General features: G+C 46.0%; 1 protein-coding gene across 1 annotated transcript in view; it reads left to right on the top strand.

Moving 5' to 3' along the window:
* The window catches only part of LOC143166189 (rho GTPase-activating protein 7-like), a 53431-nt gene extending 38148 nt beyond the window's left edge, over window positions 1-15283 (top strand). Inside the window, exons 3-12 of the mRNA XM_076350373.1 lie at window positions 1022-1103; window positions 2550-2613; window positions 3862-5210; window positions 5666-5836; window positions 6553-6712; window positions 8149-8347; window positions 10102-10321; window positions 12163-12277; window positions 12747-13973; window positions 15105-15283. Of these exons, the coding sequence (XP_076206488.1) occupies window positions 1022-1103; window positions 2550-2613; window positions 3862-5210; window positions 5666-5836; window positions 6553-6712; window positions 8149-8347; window positions 10102-10321; window positions 12163-12277; window positions 12747-12764 (2378 nt within the window). The 3' untranslated portion in view covers window positions 12765-13973; window positions 15105-15283. The remainder of the gene's footprint in view (window positions 1-1021; window positions 1104-2549; window positions 2614-3861; window positions 5211-5665; window positions 5837-6552; window positions 6713-8148; window positions 8348-10101; window positions 10322-12162; window positions 12278-12746; window positions 13974-15104) is intronic.
* Window positions 15284-15413: the final 130 nt, after the last annotated feature.

Here is a 15413-nt window from a genome sequence, read left to right as displayed (position 1 = left end):
CAATTTCAGCATGTTTTCATGTTGTTAAAGCTACAAAGAGTGCTTATTACTTGTGCGGGAGATAGGGATTTGTTGAGAACTGGTCTAATTTTCAGACATTTAAACTGACCTTAAAACTGTTCTTCTTTAAAATACGTTTATTGTTACAGGCATTGAATGTAACAAAAGCTAATCTATTTTTAAGAGAGATTTTATCAAAAAACTAGAGTTAAAAGAATGAACAGTAACTTCTCCATACTCTCATTCCCACCTCCCCTGTTCATTGCAAAATTAAGAATTGGAAGTCAAGCAACAGAGCCAAATTTGGAAGCTGTATGCTATGAAACATGATGTCTCACGGAAATGCTTCCCGTTTGACTACAGTAGATTTTATTACATCATAAGCTGTCAATCCTACAGCTTGTTGGAAGCATACATTGTCATGCTTCTGGATAACGAATCCTCTCTATTACCTTGCTGTTTATGCAGTGTCCTGACTTGACTAGGTAAATTAAGTTTAAAAAGTAAGCCAAGAAAATACTGATGGATCTCATCGGTTCCTCATCTGCAAGGCTAACTCTCAGAAGCTGGATCATTGAACTCTTCAGCTGGTGTATCGATTTGTCAGGCTCACTACACCTCAAAGAGCGTACGTCACGCGCTGCATTGTACCTTACCACCAGCGAAAGCTCATGTAAAGCACTCCTAGTTTTATACTGTACTTGGAGGCAGAAGGTGCAGCAAACCTAACCAAGGCAAAACATTAATTTTGTATTTCTTGGCTATAGTACTTAGTCACTGTAAGCAGCAGTGAAACACAGCAAATGCTTGTCTACCTGTAGCTAATAGCAAGCGAATACCTACATTTATTCTCCCACTTGCTCTAAGGAACTGGTCCTCACTTACTTGAAGGACATTTGTGTGAATATATAACTATAGAAATAGATTTAGATTTATTTCACCTATGATGATAAATATGTTGCAAAATTCAAAGTCTTTGCAATTATAACTCAGATTTCAGATTCAACTTCTTTGTTTACAGATATGCAGTTTCCTATTGATGTAAAAACTGTGAGGAAAGATCATGAATTTTTAGATGGAGATGCAATTGAATCACTATTCAGGTAAACATTAATTATGAATCATCTTTAATACTCCATAGTTATTTGTCATTCATCTTTTCACGCCTTAGTTTTTGTCAGAGACTAACAAAGTCATCAATGCTACGACTGAAAGAAAACACTTAAGCACATACTTTAGTACCACTGAAGCTGGTTGTTTTAAGAATTTAAAGGTAAAGTAAGCATGTGTCTGCACGTCTTCTTCAGCCAAGGTCTCAGTGACCTTATGCTAAGCATCAAATCTGTATTTTCTGTAATGTGAAATGTCTGCAGGCTGAGAAAGAATAATCAGTTCCCTGCAAGCATAAGGTAGCACGACAGTTTGCTCTTTAGAATTGCATATTACAGAGTGCAGGGATTTCCTCTGACTAGTGATCTTCCCCAGAGCTGTTCCAGGAGATAAACAGCAAAACCGATCTGCACAAGAGATACGTTTTCTGTTTTGTTTTCCTGACATTGTTTTTGAGTGAGAAGCAAAGGTATTGATTTGAAATTATTGTTTTGCCACAGCTGTTCACAGCACACAAGTGAAATTGCATCATCAGTGCAAAGTCAAACTCATTGCTCTTTGGCCTTTCCCAACAGAGGTGTGCCAGGATAGTGTAGAGGCATTCTACTTCACTACTCACTGCAGTTATTGAAGCCTTCTCATCATGAGATAGTTTAGCAGGTGAAGTGAACTCCAGACTATCCATGCCACACCGCTTGGCCGATCCAAGGGACGCAATAAGAATTTCTAACTCTTAAGGGACTGGAAAGTTCCTCTTCTGGCGAAGTGGTTTGGTCCTTTTCTGTATTGTTAGGTCACCTGAATTCAAATTCTGCTTGTAACAGGAGCACCAACAGGAGCTGTTTGCATATACATCTCTAATGCACAGCAGATGTTAGAGAACTTCGGATATGTTTTGTTTCTTGATATGACTTCTGTCCTGAGTGTTCCTTGAAGGCTGTCAGTGTGCCTCCCTATTGATGCCATATATTTATTTGACAGTTAAGTGACTGACTAGTTTGGGGCCTTATTGATTCCACAAGTTTTAATTAAAATGATAGATAATAAAGTCCTTCCAAGGATACAGGTTAATGACTTCATGGGTTTTTTATTTTTTTAAGAAGCTCACTCAGACTTTCTTTCATTTTCAAAATCTTAAATCAATATACAGTTTTTAACAATCATTAAAGCTCATTGTATGATTTTTAATTAACTGATTAATTATGGCCCTCTTCTCTAATTTTAAGATGGCAGAGCTGGAGCTGTGAACATCATGGGGTTGTCAGTTGGCGTTGTTTTTAGCAAAACGTATGGAGAACCTCTAACAGAATGTCAGTCTTTGACACCAATAATGAAGACTCCATCGTAGAAGTTCACAGCTGGTTTGGTATATGTATGTTTGTTTTTAAGAAATAAAATAGTTTAAATTTAACACTTCTGCCTTTTTTCTTATACCCTAGACGGTTGAACACATTGAACAAGTGTGCATCAATGAAAGTGGAAATAAGCCGTCAGAGGAAACGGGTATGTTTATAAAATACGGGTAATTTTCTCATTAAAAATGTGTTTCGCTATTATATCAAAAACCTGTTTTTAAAAGGCCTATAAAGGACTAGCAAGGTCTGGACTTTTCTTCCTATTCTTTTCCATCCTGCAAAGCTCTTCCATTTGCATTTTCCACTGAAAAACATAGCAATTGAATTTATGTAATGTTCATTTTGTAACTTTGTAAGGTAGGTTAGGGGTGTGTTTTGAAACAGTTTTTAAAACTAATTTGACACATACTACTGTCCAATAGTTGCACCAAGGCCCCACCTCAGCATGTCTTTTATTGCTTTCCTAAGTAGCTTCACATCTTATTTAAGGCTTGAAAGTGAAATTTCCTCTTATTGACTGAATGAAGGGTAAGAAAAATTAAAATGGACAATCCAGATAGTGTCAGCCAATGTCAAATGACCAGCCAGTAGAAGCTGGATAGGTTTTAGCTGTGCTGGCTTTGTCCTCTCCTGCAAAAAAGTACTGTAGATAAAACAGAGTTACAGCCACATCTTGACCGGTTAACACCAGGATTGTAAAGCCTTTTAGGTACCATGGATTAACTGCAGGACCAGCAAGAAAATAATGTCATCTTTTGGAAAAATGTCTAGTTTTTTGGCAAGTTCCACTCTGCTGTCAGGAAAGAACGGGGCAAGGGAAGGTCCACAGAGAAGAGACAGGTCATTCCCATCTCTCTAAGAGTTTGCTGGCCAGGCACTCACTTGGAGTGGGGACAATACAGCAAATGGAGCACCTGGGGCAAATGGCCGGTGAGGCTGAGGTCTCCAAGAGGGTGCGCCAGATATTGATGCTGCCACAGTCCCACAGCCAAATGCTTCTTTACCTGAAAATGGATGAGGTTTGGTCACAGAAGCATGAAAGAGTGGTTGATTTGTTTGGCTTTAGGAAAGGCCATGTAAACCCAATACAATTATCTTTCAAAACCTCTGGATTTGCCACAAAACAGAATTTTTCATCCTCAGATCAAATCTTTTCCTGTGGTAAACTTACCAGATTTGTCAGCATGCTCAGTAATTTGTCAGCATGTTTTTCAACTAACAGAACAGAACTCAGGGCAGACCTTCAGTAACTGAATGGTCACATTTCCATATGTTGGTCTAGGGGGTTTTGGAGGTAGGCAGAAAAATTGTCTCCTTTTTTTGTTAACATGTTTTGATAATTTGAAGTTTGCCAAACTTTGCCCTTGAACTGTACTTTTGTTTTTTTCCTTCTAAGAGTGATGACTCTGAAGATGATGAACCTTGTGCAATAAGTAACAAATGGGCTTATGAGAGGTGCAGTCAGAGATGGTCTCGTATCGAGAGCCTAGAAGGTTTCCCAGGAGAGGAAGGTGCTAGTGCATCAGTCCCAAGCAGTCCAATACTGAAAAGCATCAGCAACGAGGCTTCTGTCTTTCTGGATCATGGCGAGAAACATGATGTGTCCTCAATTCACAGTACTAGCAGTGGTGACAGTGACATTGTTAGCTTCCCAAAACCTTTTGAAGATGTGGAAACCAGCACGAGTTCCTCAAGATGTTCCTCAATTAAGGTGGCTTCACTGGACTCTACCTTTAATTGTTCCCCTCCCCCCAGTGAATTTTTAAATATCACCAGCGAGGAGAAGCTTTTGGATAAATCACCAGGTAAAAAGAGGAAGAGCCTTCTAAAGAAAATGGAGAAGTTGCATTTAAGGAGCTGCAACTTAAGGAGTGGTCAGTCAAAGGCCAAACCCATAATAAGTGAACCTGTTCTTCTGGAGGGACTTAATGAAGAAAAGATGAAGATGCTGAACTGTGTAAATATTTCTGACCTCTCTGGCATCCAAACAAAGAACAATTCTTCCTTTTCTCTACAGAGTTGCAATAGCAGCAATCGGTCTGAAAATAGCAGCACAGTGAGCACTCCAAGTCCTGCTATAAAACCACGAAGCCACTATGAAGGAAGGGGGGTGTATGCAGAGGACGTGGATTCTAGCAAGCTCTTGCTGTGGAATGATCTATCTCAGCAAAATCTAAAAAATGACATGAAGTTACGAATGAACCAGATGTTTCAAATACCACAAGGCCATAAACCTGGCACTTTCCCCAAAGCACTTACAAACAGTTCCCTGTCTCTCGTAGACAACTCTTCCGTCAACTGGAGAACTGGGAGTTTTCATGGGTGCAGAAGGAGCCAGAGCAGAAGCGGTTCCAAGGACTCCAAAGCCCCCAGGAGTCCCCTTTCACGCACAGATAACAGGCTAAGTGTATATGACAACATGCCCAATATTGAACTTGATAAGTTGGAGGCAATAGAAGTTGGCGATGATGATGTTTTTACAGAACTGAACAATGTTATAGAAGATGTCAATGGTCTCAAAAAGTTGGTTGATCAGTGGACAGAGAAGTACTCAGATGATGTGGATTCTGACTTTGCCAGTGACTTGACCTCTTTGTATCCATCCTCACCTAAAGAAATCTGTCTTGAAACAGAGGGCTCAACAGCAGACCTCCCAACCACTGAGGGAGAGAGCAGCTGTGAACTGGGCAAGGAGATCAGTTCTGCAGACCTGGCATACGTGACAGACTCTAAAAAGACCAACAGGTCAGCCATCCTTGGGTTTCTCTAGTAGGCTGCCCCTTGGGAACATTTCCCCATTGGTTCTCTCCACTCAAAATGTAATTGCTTTTCCAGAACAAAGTAAGTCTTAAGTAAGTCTGTTCTGGGTAGCAGGGTCTGCACCGCTGGTGTCAGGTACTGCTGGTCTGTAGGCAGTCTGGTATCTACATCTGCTCTGACCTCTGTTGAAAGTAGGGCGCTCACAACCTGCATGAGCACTTAGACATTTGGAATCTGACTTTATGGCTAGCTTGCTGTATTTCTTATTGAAACATTTTGTATCGCCAGAGTACCTCCTGGATGGGAAGTACCTTGTTTAAATGCAACTAACCATGTGGTGTTTGGGAACTGCAGGTCATTTAGAGTCTTCACAGATGCAGGCAGAAAACTAACAGGGACAATGGAAATAGTCCTAAGCTTAAACAGTATTTATCCCGTAGGCACGGGAAGCAACACTGGTCTGTGGAAGAGAGCGTGAACTTGGAAAGCCTTCCCACCCAGACTGATAGCCTGTCAGCTGCCCAGCTAGCCCGGACACAAAAGCTGGCTTTGTTGAAACTCACTGCTTTAATGGACAGATACTCCCCTTCCAGTAAGCAGGGTTGGAACTGGTAAGTTGTCTAATATTAAAGCAACCTGTGTTGGAAAGAGAGGGTTTGATGTAAGCAGCTGAATTTCCTTGTCTGCCTAGATGACACATGTTCAAGATGAGGAATTTCATCCTGTTAAATTGCTGGCAGTTTCATGGTTATTTCAGTGGCTCCAGGATTTCCTCTGCTATGGACTGCACTTTTGCTCCTCACTGGTGGTCATGTTGTTACTGATTTTAAAGCACGTTATAGTTTCCTCTTTAAATTTGCCCATTTGCAGGGCTTTGTCAGAGCTCCTTCACAGAGATTGCAGGACCTGAGGTGAGAGCCGGCTGGGCTGAGAATCCAGTTCTTCAGCATCAAGTCCCAGTTTGAACTAAAACAATCACAAAGTCAGTCACTCGTAGGACTTTGAAATATCAGTTAGCGTCTTGTGATAGGGATCTGGTACTTGAATGTAGAAAGAAGTGAAAAAAGCCTGCAGTGTCCTAAAGGGATGGAACATATTTCACATCAGGATGCTTTATTAAAGCTAATTTCAGTTTTGAAATGAGGAAGTCAGTCCTGTAATTGCCCTTAATGATTTTCTCTCTCTCTTACGATGCTACGTGTACAGGCATGTGGCAGAATTAGGGGATGTGGCAAGTATAACTAAATCCTTTCCCATGCATGTAACTGAAGTAGCAGGAACTGTGCTGGAGAGCTAATGAGTTGGATGCACTGGTTTTTGTTTTCAGGTCCATACCAAAGTTCATTAAAAAAATAAAAGCCTCTGACTACAAGGACAAAAATGTGTTTGGGGTCCCTTTGCTCCTGAATGTTCAGCGAACAAGCCACCCATTGCCTAACGGCATACTGCAAGCACTGGACTATCTAAGAAGCCACTTTCTTGACCAGGTATGAACTTGAGGCAGCCCAGGGCAGCTCTGTTCCGTAAACGGATCTGCTCCAGGGAACCAGTCTCTGCTTCCAGCCTTTGTGAGGGACTTTCTTGCCTTTTAAGGCTCTGAATAGGCAGGAAGGTGTAGGTCTGAGCGGGTGGCCTGCGAGGAAATACCAATGCTGTTTCCTTCTGGGAATGCCTTTAGTCCTGTATTGTATTTTTGTGCCTTGCCTCACTGAAATCATCTGCAGCCAGTTCTCTTGGTGCAGGCAGTCAAGCTGTCTTCTCCTGGTGAGGTAGCATGCCTCTGCTCCCTTGGGAAGTAAATCTGCCACACAATGTTGTTATTCCCTCTGTTCTGTGGTTGCTGGTAGTGCCAGAGCTAATTTAATAATTAATCTTGTTTCAGCTGAAATGTACCACTAAGCAGAGATAAAACATATTACACCAGTGCCTGTAACATCTTTTTCTGGATCTCAAATCCGTATTTATCCACTAAGTGGAGATGCGTGCATGGCAGTGAAAGCGTATGTTACATATGCTGTTTCTATAGCATAGGTGCAGAAATGGGAGACCCCATGACATAAGACATGTTAGTTAAAGAAAGGGCTTTCTTTTTTCTGTGCTTTGCAGTTGTATAGGTGTTATTATTATTATGCCAAAGCACAAAAATGTGTGCATTCCGTGAAGTTACAACGCAGTTTGGTGGCACAAACTGGAGTGTGAACAGTCAGTTTCTTATGAAGGCACTGTGTTTCATTTTGAGGTCGTGGTATCTATTCAGTTAATATAAATAGAACAATGAATGTAAATACTGTCTCAGTGGCACACAGTGAAACTTTCAGCAGAAGCTTTGTTGAGGTCAAGTTCATGGGAAACTTCTAAATCTAGGTTTTGTCTGAAACGGGATTGACATTCATATTAAAAATAAAATAATTTCCCTCAGAATGGCAATTGGTCTTTGCCAACCTGTAGACGTATTAGATGCATCAGACATATCAGATGTTAAACCCAAACCTGGTGGATCTCACAGTCTGAGTTTGTTTGCTCCACATGGGCATCAATGTGCATTTGCTTTTGGATGAACACACATTGGTGCGCTAGAAGCTTGCAGTTCTACTGTGTGAACATAGCCTGCTCGAGCAAACTGACAGATGGCAATAGTAATGATTTTAAAAGTAAAAAAGAGTAATTTTGCATTAAATAAAAAGCAAGCAAACAAGCATGAAAATTGATATGTCTTTCACAGCTGGTTCTGTGGGTGTCGGTCACGGTATGCCTGGGAGGAATATCCGTGCTGCTTCTAATGATACAAAAATATTTTGGTGTTAGATCTCACTACCATAGGATACCATTAGCTATCAAAGGAAAGTGAAGGATCAATTATTTGTCAGAGGTTTGATTCCTGATGAACCCTCTCTTTGTCTTTAATATTTTCTTTTACCTGTAGGTTGGCCTGTTCCGAAAATCCGGTGTTAAATCCAGGATTCTGTCTTTAAGAGAAATGAACGAAACCAACCCCAGCAACGTATGTTACGAAGGGCAGTCAGCATTTGATGTGGCCGATATGGTGAAGCAGTATTTCCGAGACCTTCCCGAGCCTATATTTACTAGCAGGCTCTGTGAATCCTTCCTCCACATCTATCAATGTAGGTCACAAAAGCTATAGTTTTCCAGTTCCTTGAATATCTTAATATTCAGCTGTACAAGGCAGTGGCCAGACTAGGACTAGGGCCATGTCCCCTTGTAGTCAGAGGAGACAAGTCAGGCAGGACGTCTCTGAACAGATGAGTTCGTTGTGGCTCTAGACTTAAGAGCTTCCCATCTGCATGCTATGGGCCAGCTATTTCCTAACATTGTGTCTTTTCTGTTCTTTGAAGGATGAGTGTAATTACATAAATTGTAGCAGCCCTCCTAAACTGCGTTTTTAAACGGTCATTTCCTTTTGCAGAATTAAGAAAGAATCCAGTCCCCTTGTTCATGGTATGAAGTAGCTCCTTGTGCAAGAAGTCATGTTATATTGATGAAATTTCTTTATTAAGGTGCCCAAGCACAGTTGCTGTGAAACAGCGTCTGCGCCTGGAAACACCAGCAACTTTCTGCCTGGGCTCTCACTGTTGAGAGCATCCTTGAGACTCAGCCTGGAAAAGAAGGAAATGTCAAGCTGAAATCTATCCTTGAACATAGTTTTAAACAGGTTCCATCTCCGGTACTTTGCCCTCAAGGGATTCACTTTCAAAAAGCAGCTGGTTTGGGGAAGGAACTTGCTGTAGGGGCTTATGATGATGTTGCTACAGGGAAGTTTCTTCTTGAGAAAAGGTTTTGAAAGTCAAAGTATGGGATTTCTGAGTGGACTGGTTTTTAGCCTGTTTTATGTGACTTCTATTGACATGAGTACATGAGCTGCTGCTGTCCTTTATATGGTGCAGGTTCGTGAATGTTTGGTTGGGTTTTATTTTTTAACCTGTCGGGCTTTTAGAATTTTGTCTGAAAATGGTTTGTTTATTTGTTTGAAGCAAGTTTTCTTTTTGCATCCACAAATCCTTTTTGTGAGGGGGTCCACAATTCCTGTGTCCTATGGATGTGGAACTGTTTTCTTCCATTTATTATAACCTGGCCACCGTCCACCTCCCGTCTCTTGTTTTGGGAAAGAAACAGCAAATGACTGAATTCTACTCACCCTACTCACCCATTTTGTGCCACATGTGACTTGAGCAAGTGCCGTGATTAAATTACTGTCTTCTGGAGATAAGAAATATGCTGCTTTCACCAAAAAGCATGTTTTGTGTGGTCTGCGTGTGTGCTTCTACTTGAAGGGAAAGAGAAGTGATCTTCTACCCTTTGTAGTGGTGTAAATTGGAGAAATCCTTATGATGGGGGGGTGCGTGGCAGGTTGAATCATACCTACGCTCCTGCGGGAGCTGTTTGGGCACACAGTCTCACTGCGTTTCAGTGTGAATTAAAATCTGTTGGCAAAACATTGTTCTCTCAATTGAGTTATCTGTGACCATCTGTTCTCTTCATGCCTGAAGCTGAAAGGAAAAGACAGTAGAGCAGCTATCTCCTCCAAAGTATCATTCCAGAGTAATATTTTATGGGGAGACAAGCCCTTATTTGGATTGTAACCAGAGCCGGTTCAGGATACGTTCATTAGCATGGTGTTCAAGGTAAATCGCAAGTCAAGCACCAGCATCACTGGGTGTGAATGTGCATCTTGACAGGCAATAGGAGAAAACTGTACTCCTGTGATGTGACTGTGATAATGGCCGTTGTGTTGTCTGTTGCGAGCTAGAGCGACAGGAAAATAGATGAACCTACAGTTTCAATACCCTGCTTGGGACTCTGTTGATGGATGCTTCCTCTGCAAGTCACATGTGATTTTCATCATTTTTTCTGTTTTCAGACGTGCCGAAGGATCAGCAGTTTCAGGCTGTCCAGGCTGCTATTCTTCTTCTCCCAAAGGAAAACCGAGAAGCTTTGAAAATCCTCCTGTTCTTTCTACGAGATGTGGTTGCTTTTGTTGAGGAAAACCAGATGACCCCAACCAACATTGCTGTCTGTCTCGCACCTTCTTTGTTTCACCTCAACACCCTGAGAAGGGATAGTTCCTCCTCCTCCACTAGGTATTAGCATCCTAATGCTGGCATTGCTGCTGCCCATAGTGTTCTTTGCTGAAACAATGTCTTCTGTAGCTGGCCTAGGATCAGTGTCTGCCTTTAAGGGGGAAATAGTGTATGTGTTTTGGGGTTTGTCTCAAATACGGTTGTTCAGGTCCAGCAGGAGCTGACCACGGTGCACGCAGCGATCCAGCAGCTCTTTGTCCAGTGTAAAGAACAATGGTGAGGCCCCGTTGTCGTACTCCTGACTCATCTGCATGCGAGCTAGCCTGCCTCCCTTGCAACTCCTGTACTCTTTGCAGTTGCCCACAGGTCCAGCTGCCCAGGAACCCAGCATGTGGCCCACTGTTTGCGTTAAGGTGGTGCTGGCCATTGAAAACGTAGCTCCTGCACTGGCAGCCTGAGCCCAGGTGCAGCTTTAAGGCCCTGCAGCTATCTGGCAGATTGTAGCAGTTGCTGGCACTAGTTCTGCTGGGTGATAAGGGGATTGTTCCTGCCAAACCGAGCCACAGGGATTCTGTAAATTTATCTCAGTAAGTAGAAGTATCTGGGTTGCATAACATCCCCTGTTTGTACGTGCAGGGAGGAAGGTGCCCTTGGGCCAAAGTAGACAAATAATCTCTGAGTGCATTCATGCCTTATCTGGTCTTCTGAGGCAGGGCTGTTTGCTTTACTCCATGCTCCTGTGTATGGACAAACACGTATCAGGGTAGAAAAGGACAGTTGAGTTTGATGGAAACATTGTGCACCCATCAGAGTAGCAAGTTCATCACCTCACATGGGGATCTAAAGATGAGGACTAGTTCCAGAGCAGAAGCTGTCAGAAGTGCTATTGGCATCTTTCAGGATAATAATGCAGGCTCTGGATAGCACAGAGAGGGGAAAGAAAACACCAAGGACTTGTCTTTTGAATGGTACAAAGCATCTGGAAATGCCAAAGCGTAACTAGAGCCTAGGGCTGCCCAGCTCTCCCTGGGCTGAGCCGGCACATGGCCGGGGGCCGTGTGGCCATTGCGAGGGCAGCTGGGGATGCGACGTCCTTCCCAGATTGCAGTTGTGTTTGAGCACCTGAGAATCATACTTTGGGAGTTGTACCTCTTTGGTTTACATAAACATTATGCTGAAATACTAGGACCAAAAATAGAAACTGTTTTCTCTTTGTTGTCACTGTTTAGAAGCCAGGATGCTTTGAAGCTTTAGCTTTTTTGTAACTGGGCATTAATGCCAGAGTGCAGGGTTCCGACTTCAAAGGGCAGAAGCTGACAGGTCTGACTTTGAGGAGCAGTGCTGAGGACTCTTATCTTCCACCCAATTTTCAAGCCATTTGGCAGGAATGCACATAGATAAAAGTATCAGAAGCCAGGATTAATGATGTCATATGATTATGAATTAAAAGAGGGGACTGCTTTTGAATCGTGTTTGGTGTGGTTTGGGCCAAAGGATTTAAAAGGTTCTGCATAGGCTTTGCAGAGTATCAAAGGAGCTTGATATTTGAAGGCTACGCACAAATCAGTTTGGAGTCGTGGCTGTCTTTGGCCAAGTGTGTGATGACGTGTTTGGGGAATAAAAAGCCTTGACTTGCCTTTCTTGGGCATACATTACTACTGGTCAGTACTGCCCCGGGCACTTTCGGGGTGTGCTGGGACGGAATGCTGTCTATGGACCTTGCTGCAGTAACCGGCAGGCATGAGCCCCTACATGGCACCTAAAGGACCTTCAATGCAGTGTGTTTTTGCCGAAGCTGCCGGTTTCCAGCCCCGAGGCAGGCCAGCCGAGTAGGCATGTTGTACTTGCGGTTCACAGCACCTTGCTCACAGAGTCTTCCTTTCGCCTTCCCCTCTCCGTAGATCTAGTCAGAGGAAGTGCAGCTTGGGGAAGCCAGACCAGAGGGAGCTGAATGAGAACCTGGCAGCAACGCAGGGCTTGGCCCACATGATAATGGAGTGCAACAGACTCTTCCAGGTACGTCACTTGCTGTAGCAAAGCAAAAGCCCTGAGCGGCCTGATGTAGGTGGCCTGCTTTGAGCAGCAGTTTGGACCAGAGCCCTGCTGAGGTCCCTGCCAGCCCAGCTGTTTCTCTGAGCCTGCGATAGGTGTGAGTCCTGCTGACACCAGTAGAGAGAAAATTAATGTCATTGCAGATTTTACCGCAACTATTTGTAAGGGCTGTGAGAGCATTCCTCCATTTCTCCCTCCAACCCCCAACTGCTATGGGAGCTTGACTCCCTGGGCTTGGGGCCAACTTAGAGTGTACCCGTGGGGCAGAGGCTGCCATATGCTCTTGCAGGGAGGCCCCGGCCAGGGCCGACCATCCCTTCTTGTGGGAGTAGGTTGAAGTTGAGGTTTTGCTCCTGGGGCCTGGCCGGAGCAACAGCCATGCCTGTGCTTGGCCATGGACCCCAGTAATCGGGATCCGGAACTTGACCCACAGACTGACTTCCCGGCTTGATCTCGGCCTTTCCTCGTCATTATGGACTTGCCTGGCGATCACTAGGCTGTGGCTGACCCTGGTTGCTGTCACCGGACCTGATCCTGACCTCCCTTGCTGACTCACATTCCTGGCTCAACCTCAGACCTCATCACCATGGACGTGTCTGATGATCTGGACTCTTGGCTGACCCTGGCTGCCGTCCCTGGCCCAGCTCAGGTACTGTGGGACCGGGCGGCTGTCCTGCCAGCCCTGTTACCCCACTCGACTCCCAGGCCCCTTCCCTTGGGGGTGCCGCTGGTCCTTGGTGCACCCCGACAGTCAGGTCGGGCCTTCTCGCACTCTGCTCCAGCATCACGGCTGGGCAGGAGCCGATGCCCCATGGCTCCCCTGAACTGACACATGGCCCTGCCTCAGGGCTCCCCCAGCACCGAGACCCCCAACCAGCCTCTTGCTTCTGAGTGACACCCACCCCCCCAGCCTAGCCTGGGGTCTGATCTCCCCATGGCATCAATTCCCAACCTGGCTAGGGCTCCTAAGTGACACCCTTCACTCCCAGCCCAACTGTGGGTCCCCATTTCCTCAGTGGTGGCCTGAACCCCTCTGCCCAGCCCTAAGGCCCCTTGGGGTGTCCTGACGCCTGCTGCCTGCCCCACACCCTACAGTCAGCCCTGGCAACATGGGAGCTAGCCCCATCCCTGCATGGCCCCCCCCGAAATAGCCCCACAGGGACTCTGAGTGGCCCTTGGACCCACGGACATCCTGCATGCTCCTGCTACGACCAGGGCGCTTCACAACAAGCACCGCTGACGCCATGCCTGTGAGCTGTGGGGCTGCCCCTCACCGAGGGGTGCCAGGGCCCTGCTGGTGTGCCCCTGCCCTGCCAGGGGAGGGGTTTGGTGCCAGCACCCAGAGACCGTCTGGAGAGGACTGTCCCCCTTCTGCTGGTGACCTCAAGGAGAGGCTGCAGGCAGCTCCGCGGGGTGGCCTCACCATGCCCATGGGACACGCACCTGCTGCTCTGGACCTGGACCCCGACGCTTGGCCCTGCCCTGTCACTGTGGCCGTTGCTGGCCATCGCTGGACTGCGGCTGATGCTGTTACCACCACTGGACCTGACCCTGCCTGGCTTGGCCTCGTCCCCGCCTCGGCACTGATGGATGCACCTGCGACTGGGACTCTCGATTGGTCGCCACTGCCATTCCCGGGCCTGCCCTGCGTCTCCCTCAGGTACGGTGGGACGGGGTCCTGGCTGGTGAGCCGCTGCCCAGCCCTACCCCATGGTACTGCACTCAGTGCCCCAGTCCCCTGGAGCAGCCGGCCCCTGCTGCTCCCTTACTCCATAGTGGGTGCTCCAGAGGGGCCTGGCCTCCTGCCTGACCATGGCACGGGTGCGGGTGCATGTGTGTGCACAGGAGATGGTCATGTAGCACAGCACATGGTTTGGGCAGTTGGTGAAGCCCCCAGCACATATGGATGTCATGCTGTTGCCAGCGTGGCACCAGAGCTAGGTCTTTGTGGGCATTGTTCAGACAGCCATCAGGAACGCATGTTTGCACAGATGTGTGCTTGTTTAAGTGCCAGACCCATGCCCATCAGGTGCTAGGCGCTGTCTAAGTGTCATAGCCGAGCCCTCCCCACAGCTGTCTATATGGGAAAGAACCTGGGACATCAGATAAATAGATACGTGTATCTTTTGTATCTATGTATCTGTATATACAGATATACATGTATATGTACATATATACACACACGCATACGCCACTGAGCACCTAAATCAAGTGCAACACCTACTCTCTAGTGGTAGCAAAGCTGCATTTCTGTGCTGCTCTACTTCGCACAGTGCAGCTTCCAACAAATCCCAAAGCAAAGGCAGGAGCCATGGCCCGCTGCCTTGTAGTTGGCCTTGGGGTAACTCGAGATCGATACACACCCAGCAAAGACGTTTGCCGACTCTGTAGGGATTCAAAACATTGCTGCTGCAGGGAAAGGCATTTCCCTTGTGTCGTCCTCTGAGGGAATGAAGTTAATTGATCTGCTCCTCCCCTGGGCTTCCTGCTCCTCCAGGTAAAACCGCTGCCTGCCTGCCTGCCTACACCAGCATTGCTGGCAGCTGATGGTGCTGCTCCCACAGCATGCAGCCGAACACTGCTGTCCTCTGAGAGGCACTCAGGAAGCCGCCCCTTTTTTGAGGGCTGGTACAGGCCACCTGCACGGGGCACTGATGCGGATGTGTGTGCTTGCTTGTAGGCGGCACACCCCACAGCCTGACTCTGTTGTCCTGGTAAGTGTGTGTTGTTTCACACCTCCCTGGTGTGTTAAAGTTCAGTCCTTGAGTGTGACGTTCAGTCTCTTTTGCAGGTACCTGACTGTTGCCTTGATCAGCTCACTAACAACTTCCATGAGACAAGCATCCTGAGCACCGGGGCCTCACACTGCTAGGCTGGGATGAGACCGCTTGGCTCCCTTGAGAGCTCTGTGCTCTGCTGAGGGATGCCAGATATGACATCAAAAGCTGGGTGATCTGCTCACACCTGGCAAATAAGGTAAAGAGGACGGTGGGAGTCATCAGAGTTAGGTTGGCTCTGGCAGTGTGGGTGACTGCACTGTGGTTGGAGGGTTTCCTGGAGGTGCTCTTGGGTGTTCTGACTTCTCAGTCCTTAAACTCTG

The sequence above is a fragment of the Aptenodytes patagonicus genome, chromosome 12 (genome assembly GCF_965638725.1).
Source record: "Aptenodytes patagonicus chromosome 12, bAptPat1.pri.cur, whole genome shotgun sequence".
Classification (NCBI taxonomy): Eukaryota; Metazoa; Chordata; class Aves; order Sphenisciformes; family Spheniscidae; genus Aptenodytes; species Aptenodytes patagonicus.
This window is presented reverse-complemented; position numbering and strand designations above follow the sequence as displayed.